The sequence below is a fragment of the Saprolegnia parasitica genome (assembly GCF_000151545.1).
Source record: "Saprolegnia parasitica CBS 223.65 unplaced genomic scaffold supercont2.128, whole genome shotgun sequence".
Classification (NCBI taxonomy): domain Eukaryota; phylum Oomycota; class Saprolegniomycetes; order Saprolegniales; family Saprolegniaceae; genus Saprolegnia; species Saprolegnia parasitica.
This window is the reverse complement of record NW_012156522.1, coordinates 76,333-83,697: the sequence shown is the minus strand read 5'-3', so window position 1 is coordinate 83,697 and position 7,365 is coordinate 76,333. Positions and strand designations below refer to the sequence as shown.

At 56.9% G+C, this 7,365-nt stretch overlaps 5 protein-coding genes across 5 annotated transcripts in view; 3 read left to right on the top strand and 2 right to left on the bottom strand.

The window, feature by feature from the left end:
- The window catches only part of SPRG_21423 (hypothetical protein), a gene marked incomplete at both ends in the record, with an annotated part of 1,255 nt that extends 873 nt beyond the window's left edge, over nucleotides 1-382 (bottom strand). The window contains 2 exons of the mRNA XM_012353609.1: nucleotides 29-134; nucleotides 178-382. Coding sequence (XP_012208999.1) covers nucleotides 29-134; nucleotides 178-382 — 311 coding nt within the window. The remainder of the gene's footprint in view (nucleotides 1-28; nucleotides 135-177) is intronic.
- Nucleotides 383-1,575: 1,193 nt separating this feature from the next.
- SPRG_14464 (3-deoxy-D-manno-octulosonate cytidylyltransferase) lies at nucleotides 1,576-2,513 on the top strand. The gene is made up of 2 exons (XM_012353606.1): nucleotides 1,576-2,036; nucleotides 2,082-2,513. The coding sequence occupies exons 1-2, from the start codon at nucleotides 1,585-1,587 to the stop codon at nucleotides 2,371-2,373; spliced, it is 744 nt and encodes a 247-aa protein (XP_012208996.1). The 5' UTR covers nucleotides 1,576-1,584; the 3' UTR covers nucleotides 2,374-2,513.
- A 122-nt stretch (nucleotides 2,514-2,635) lies between these two features.
- Nucleotides 2,636-2,819, top strand: SPRG_14463 (hypothetical protein; the record flags this gene model as incomplete). Its single annotated transcript, XM_012353605.1, is given in 2 exon segments — nucleotides 2,636-2,673; nucleotides 2,681-2,819. Coding segments are annotated over 2 exon segments (177 nt in total).
- Nucleotides 2,820-3,050: 231 nt separating this feature from the next.
- Nucleotides 3,051-6,329, bottom strand: SPRG_14462 (hypothetical protein; the record flags this gene model as incomplete). Its single annotated transcript, XM_012353604.1, has 12 exons — nucleotides 6,061-6,329; nucleotides 5,896-6,011; nucleotides 5,608-5,850; nucleotides 5,450-5,562; nucleotides 5,120-5,402; nucleotides 4,739-5,077; nucleotides 4,632-4,691; nucleotides 4,330-4,487; nucleotides 4,108-4,279; nucleotides 3,750-3,971; nucleotides 3,264-3,706; nucleotides 3,051-3,216 (listed from the first exon to the last, which is right to left on the bottom strand). Exons 1-12 carry the CDS (start codon nucleotides 6,293-6,295, stop codon nucleotides 3,051-3,053), a joined length of 2,550 nt encoding a protein of 849 aa, XP_012208994.1. The 5' UTR covers nucleotides 6,296-6,329.
- Nucleotides 6,330-6,493: 164 nt separating this feature from the next.
- SPRG_21422 (hypothetical protein) overlaps nucleotides 6,494-7,365 on the top strand; it is a gene marked incomplete at both ends in the record, with an annotated part of 2,755 nt that continues 1,883 nt past the window's right edge. The window contains 6 exons of the mRNA XM_012353608.1: nucleotides 6,494-6,584; nucleotides 6,631-6,789; nucleotides 6,840-6,865; nucleotides 6,923-7,030; nucleotides 7,088-7,186; nucleotides 7,242-7,351. Coding sequence (XP_012208998.1) covers nucleotides 6,494-6,584; nucleotides 6,631-6,789; nucleotides 6,840-6,865; nucleotides 6,923-7,030; nucleotides 7,088-7,186; nucleotides 7,242-7,351 — 593 coding nt within the window. The remainder of the gene's footprint in view (nucleotides 6,585-6,630; nucleotides 6,790-6,839; nucleotides 6,866-6,922; nucleotides 7,031-7,087; nucleotides 7,187-7,241; nucleotides 7,352-7,365) is intronic.

Sequence of the window (7,365 nt, the reverse complement as noted above, 5' to 3'; positions counted from 1 at the left end):
TTTGAAGGCGATCGTGAGCGGTGTGTACGAGAGCGACGGCCACTCGGCCCACATCGCCCCGAGCTTCATGTAGCGCTGGAGCCGTCGACGCGACGTCGTCGGCGCCTTGCGCTGTGAGAGCGCGATCGCCTTGCCTATTGTTTCACGTGAAATGAGGCGCTCGATGTGCCAAACGACCTTGGGCAAGCGGATCGTGAACTGTGGTAGCATTGAAGTGAAGGCCCCGCGCAGCATATTGGTAATAGAGCAGAAGCCGGCCGCCCCCCATGAGCCACACGCCCCAGAGGAGCACGACGGGGGTCTGCAGCAGCCAGCTGTACCCGCAAGTGGGCCAAACGGCTGTCGAGCACGTCGTGTTGGGCGATGCGTAGCACGTGGCCATGCTGTCCGCAGCGGTCTTTCTTTTCAAAATACAACGTTTCGCGCTATTCTCATTCTCATGAAACAACACGGACACAGTCATCCGTGGCGACGCATCGATGTATCCATCCAATGCGTCTGCGGTCCAAACGACGTGAGCGAGAACCGCATCCAAAACGAAGCGCCTTCGCATGTGTAAATGCCTCAAATGGTATCCATGACGGCGGATAAGAGTTGGAACCAATACTACTGGGTCGTTGGAGGGAGCTGCGTACGAAATACAAGCACGAATTCAACGCATGTCTAAAGCGGTTTCTGTTGAAACGGTACAAAGGGCAAGGACAAGGTAGACTCGAACACGGCGATCATGAGCGTGCGAGAAGGTGTCGTGCGCAGCCGGATACGACGCTCGTTCACAGGCAACTTTGCGGTCAAGTGCAAAAATTTACTAGTAGCTCATATCGCCACCGCGGAGTCCACCCAACGAAGTGCTAGACGTGGTTTGATTCTGTCAAGTAGGCCAACGCAAAGTCTTGACGACGAAAAAAGGTCTGTCAGACAAGTTGACCAACATGTCGTCGACACGCGATAGCATCGCGCTATCGTGGCGGGCTCCATTCCCGGCGAAGATCTCCTTTTTTCCGAACGGGAGCCGTCGCAGTGCCTCCACCTCTCCAACGCCATCCAAGCACGTGTTGTTGGCATACTACTACGTAGTACAAGTTAGTAAATGCATGTCGGGGCGTCGCCCTTGCAAATCGTTTTTGCTTGCATCAAGAATGGCTAATCCAAACTATTTTTAATCTGTCGCCAGCGTCCTTGTTGGAGGCTGGTGCGCGTCGACGAGAAGAAATTAAAGCATTCGAATACAGATAGGATAGCAATGACACGAGGATTTTAGCAATCAGGTCGCAATATGATAGCAACCGAAAAGACAACGGACAGCAACGGGTAGCAATGTGTTGGAAAATTGTTGCAAGGTAGTTGCAAGACAGTCGCGAGTGACGTCGGCTCGGCGCAACGGAGCCCCACGAGAAGGAAGATCGACATGTTCCGATTTTTGACCAATTACAGCGTGGAAATAGGGTGTACACGATTCCAATTTGCTGCTTCAGCTCTGTATTTCAGCCAATCAACGATCCGAATTGTATGCTTTCCATAGTATCCGGACATCCGGAAACGAGAGTGCACTTTCCAACCCAGATCAAGAAAACCCTGGCCGCGATGCGCGCCATCGGAATCATCCCTGCGCGCCTTCGCTCGACGCGCTTCCATGCCAAGCCGCTCGCGCTTCTCTGCGGGACGCCGATGATTAAGCACACGTTCGAGGCCGCGTCGCGCGCTACGAAGCTCGACGCAGTCTACGTCGCGACCGACGCCATCGAGATCGCATCGCTGTTGCCGTCGGCGTCGATCCTCACGGACGCCGCGTGTGCCAACGGGACAGAGCGCGTACTGCAAGCTCTCGCTCGCCTCCCGCAACCGGCTTCGCTCTACGATATTGTTGTCAATATCCAAGGCGACGAGCCAGGAATTGACCCGGCGCACATCGACCTCTGCGTCGCAGCGCTGGAGGACGATCCGAGCTGCGTCATGAGCACACTCATGGCGCCGGTGCGCTCGGAGGCCGAAGCGCGCAGCTTTAACGTCGTCAAGGTCGTTGCCAACCACCAGTCGTAGGTATCGTTGACCAATCTGGAGTCAAATGATGATGTATGTAGGCATGCCATGTACTTTTCGCGCGCTCTGATTCCCGCGTCTAAAGACAATGCGTTCGACCCCGCGCGGACCATGAAGCACATCGGACTTTACGCGTTTCGGACGTCGTTTTTGGTCGACGTCTTCCCAACGCTGACGCGCAACGAGCTGGGCGACGTCGAAGACCTGGAGCAACTGCGCGTTCTCGAGGCCGGTCACAAAATCAAGATGGTGACCGTGCAAAGCGCGCATCCTGGTGTCGACGTGCCCGACGACCTATTGACCCTCGAGGCGATCTTGTCGACAGCGACGTAGCACTCGAGAGTAGCGATGAGTTGCTTCCGAGCGACAACCTTGTAGAACGCATAGGTGTAAGTACACAGTTCGTCCACACCAAGCACGTTCTTGCTGAAGCGGGTCGTCAATTTTAGAAGATGCTTTGCTTTTTGATGCCATAGAGCGTTGAAATCGCAACCCAAAACGTATGCTTCGCAGGCGCAATTCTCAACAAATTGCGTTCGAGAGGCGTTTTTTAGACACAGACTCTCAACGAGAAAATCAAGTCGGCCTTTTGTCAATGCGTACCAGAATCCGAGCACGTTGTCTAACATCCATGTACTAGTATCTATCTATCTATCTATCTATCTATCTATCTATCTATCTACCTACCTACCTACCTACCTACCTACCTACCTACCTACCTACCTACCTACCTACCTACCTACCTACCTACCTACCTACCTATCCATCGATCTCCTTGAAACATGTCGCGCACGGTCGACGAGCCGTTTCATCGACCAAGTCGATGATTTTCCGCCCATTGTCAAGATTCTTCCGCGGCGTCTTGTTGGGATGACGATCTATGCCTACCGACGGGTGTCTACGTTTGACGTGGTGAAGACGGCGCGCAGTGTGCTCCATCCTCTCGCGGTTCGCTCGCCAAACGAAGAAAAACTGACGAAATCCGCTCGTCTTGCTTCTCGCGATTGCACTTATCGAAGCAGACTATCGAGTTTGTTGACACTGGCTTTCGTGATCGGTCGCGTCGGCACGTCGACGCGCCAAATCGCGCGGAGAAGGTCGGGGGCGAACGCCTTGCGATTTTCCATGAGAAACATCTCGAGGTCCGTCTCCGAGAGCAACGCGAGTGCATAGTACCTACACATCGCATCGCATTGCGAACTTGATACGAAGTTGATACTTACCGTTTGACGCGTTGAAAGTAAAACGCATCGCGACGCACGCTCGGGTACTTGTAGAAGAGACTCGTGAGCGACTGCTGGAGCGAGTTGACATTGCAGTGCATTTGGGCGACGCCGCCGACCGACAACTTTGAAAGTTTAGACAAGAGGTGCGTGAGGATGTGGCACACGAGCGAGTCGAGCCCGTCGAGGACGAGCGCGACCTTGTGCTTGCTTAAATACGGCTCCAAGCACGTCTCTTCATAGCTCAAGAGCTTGGCAGCGAGGCCGAGAACGCTCTCTGCCGGCGCACACGACGTGCCCTCGGGCCCGTCCATGGTGACGCCAACCACTTGGGTCAGATGGTAGTAGCACGTCAAGTGCAGTTCCCGGCGTAGGAAAAAGAGGCACTCGTCGGCCAAACTGCTGCAGCGCCAGCTCGTCGCCTTGAGCGTTGCGACGAGGTGCTACTTGGATGGTAACCCTCGTGTTTAATAGCGATAAACGTACGTCGTCGTTGAGGTTGCTGTACTCGCTCGTCTGGATGTGCTTGTCGAGGAGAAGCGATACGAAATCGCAGCAGCTACTCAAGTACGCTAGCAACGCGAGCTTGCTCGGGTCCTGCACGAGCGACTTGACGGTCCCTGGCCGCGTCCAAAAGTCCAGATCCAAAAACTTGGTCTCTAATTCGAGCTCCTTGGCATGGAGCTCGTCGCGCGGCGTGACCTTGACCTCTGTCTACGCAAGACGACTCATACATCCTTGTACCAACAAAGCGTTTTACAGGCGGCGGCGGCAACGACGTCGTTGTTGCGATCGGCGCCGGGAGACTGTAGCTCACACTGTAGCGGTTGGTTAGACTCGAGACGTCTGAAGACGGAAGTGGGGTGGCCGCGTCCGAAGGCGCAATCTTGGCGAGCGACTGGTACGGCACGTTGCCCTTGGCAGCCGCAAACAAGGGCGTCTGGTGGAGCAACCGACCGAGCTCGCTTGCGCCAATGCTCATCTCGACCTGGTTGAGCGACCCGTCGCAGATTTTGCTACAACCAGACACATGGGACCTGAAGACGGTTGCGTGATGATGCTCTACCGAACGATCGTTGCACAATCTTCGGCAAACCGCCGGGCCGTCGCGTCGACGACACCGATAAGCTCTTGCGCCACGGGCAAGAGCGATCTCAGCATGGCGAAGAGCTCACGTACGACAAGCACCAACGCGTGGACGTTGGGCACCGCATACATGGTGTCCTACCACATGTGCTGTTAGCCGACACTCTGCCTCATTAGAGGTGGATCGATCAATAGATAGATAGATAGATAGATAGATAGATAGATAGATAGATAGATAGATAGATAGATAGATAGATAGATAGATAGATAGATATCGAGTACCATGGGCATGGGCAAGGTAAACTCCGAGTCGCCGGCGCGCGACGGTGTCGCAATCACCGCCTATCGCAATCCACGGTCACTCTCATGTGCCTTGATTCATTAGGTACCGAGGCTTTGGCCTGGAGCTTGGGTAGCCAAATGCGCACGACGAACGGCCGCCAAAACACGTCGAGGAACGAGACGCTCTTGCTGAGCGCGGCGACGTGCGTGGAGAAGGCGAGGACGTCGGGGAAGATGTGGGGTACGTAAAAGAGGCTCGGGGGGCACACGAGCGAGGACGGCGCCGCGTCATGAGCCACTTGGTTGTCGCTCGGATGCGTCGTCGTCGTCATCGTCTCTGCTGGAAAGAAACGGAAGAGACCAACGTTGGTCGCAGCGCCAGCCATCGGGGACGTTGGCACATGTGTCACTGGCTCGGGGTCGCTTAGATGTTGCACGAGCCACTCCTACACACTTGGTGTCGCAAGTTGATACGTGTCGGAAGGCACCTCGAGCACGTGGAAGGCCTTGTGCACGATCTCGTCGAGCGGATACGGCGCCAACGTGGCTGCCAACGTGGCGTGGTGACCGAGGCATGTCGAGACCGCGCATAGCACTGTCTGCAAGCACGCTTGAAAGGTACTGGCGAGCGGCGAGCGGCCAAACCGCTCGTTTGCGTCCGCTGTTGCCAGTGACGCGCGGCAGATGGAGCCGATCCGTTCGATGAGCGCCTCGAGCCGCGGCTCGAGAGAGGCCTTGAGCGTACCAATGACTTCGACTTCGCGCGATAGCCTAGTATTGGTTGGTTGTATTGGAATCGAGACGATGAAAGGTCGCACCGCTGGACACAGCGCGCGAGGTCGGCCAGCGGCGGCGCCGGCGCCGATGACGACAGCGCGCGAAAGGTGCTGAGCGATGCCGACGACGATTTCGCGTGCTTGATCCAGACAACCTACCTACAGAGATGAGAGAAAGCGACTTGGCTTGCAAGCACGACCTCGAGGTAGACGCCTGCCTCGATTGCTGCGACCAAGTAGTCTTCAATCGTTTGCTTGCACTCGAGGAGGGCATGACGCATGGTCGCAACGGCACTAAAGACGACGAGCTTCTCGCTAAAGACGAGGCCAAAGGCGCGGAGGTAGACGTCGACGGCCTGGCCTGCGAGGCCCGCGTCCAGCGCGGCTTGGATCTTGGCCGGCGCTTTCTCAATGTACTCGATGTCTTGGATGAGGTCGATGACCTACATATCGCCATGCGGCCACTGCAGCATGGCCTGCAGTGGTACCTTTTTGGCCTCGTACGTTTGCGAGAGGAGGTCATGGAGGTTCTTGGTTTTGGCGGTCAAGATGGCCTTGCCCTCCATGCTGCGCTTTTCGACCTCGAGCAGCCCCGCGCGTGCGCCTAGTGTCCCGCCATAGTACTAGGTACGTCAGTCGCTATGTCGCAATACCTTGTAGCTGGTGCGCAATCCCGGCAAACTTGCCGAGGCTCGCGTTAAAGTTGGTGTAGTTGGCGTCAACGACGCCAGCAATCTCTTGGTCCGCGAGCTCGCGGTAGTGCGAGACCGTGCGCAGCTGCTCGGCGCGGGTGTCGTCTGGCGCCGAGACGATGTAGCGCAGCATGTACTTGGTCGCGCTGAACTTCTTCTCAAAGAAGACGCGGTCGATGGCCTCGGACGCCTTCATCCCTCGCCCGTCTTTTCAAGATCGCAAATTCAGCAACACCATTTGAATGTCGAGAATAGTGTACAGCAAAGTGGCGTGTCGCACGCGTACACTATTTCGAGGTCGTCGCCGTCCGCCGAAGACCAGCCCCAGACGACACGTTCGACGACGAGAAGAAGGAGGATGTTAGCCGTGCGTAGCAGCTTCCGCGCCCAGCACATGCGATGGCTCCATACTGCCAAGACGCAGCGCCGCAGCTTCTCCCACGCAGCGCCCGTCCTTGACCTCACCAAGAGCCGCAAACAGCTCGGTGCGCCTCGTTGGCCCATTCCGTTGGCGTCACAAAGATCGCGTAGGCCTTGGCCTCCTCGGCGGCCTTGTCTGCGTCGGCGTCGCGCTCCAAGCCAACGAGCGCAACAAGGCGTCTCTTCTCGAGGCGGTACCGAGCGCGATGGAGGGGCCGCGACCGGACGCCAGCTGGAAGCAGACGCTCGAGCGCGTCGTGCCTGCGATCGGTACGATCTCTTGTTGGTATCGTCGCGTGGTCTCATGCGTGCTCATGTAGTCTCCCTCAAGCTCAACTCGCCGAAGGTACTCGTCGTGCTGCCATCGTCATGGAAGGTCGCCGCATGCTGCTCATCCTGCTAGTCGTTTGACACGGAGACACCGGGCAACGGGTGGGCCACGGGTTTTGTCGTCGATGCGGAAAAAGGCATCATCCTCACCAACCGCCACGTCGTCGGCGCTGGTCCCGTTGTACGCGGCGACAGCTTGCCATCTGCTATGAGCTCAATCTGCTGCGATGCGCTCTAGGACGCGGAGGCCATTTTTCAAAACAACGAAGAAGTCCGCGTCGTGCCGATTTATCGGGACCCGGTGCACGACTTTGGATTCTTCCGCTACGACCCCAAGGTACAATACTAAACCCAGCGCCCTGCGTTGCAAGCATCACCATGGTTGGGACTAGGATGTCCGGCACATGGCGGTGCCATCGCTCCAGCTCTGCCCGGAGAAGGCGACGGTCGGCACGGATATCCGCGTGGTCGGCAACGACGCGGCCGAGAAGCTCGCGATCGCGTCCGGCACGCTCG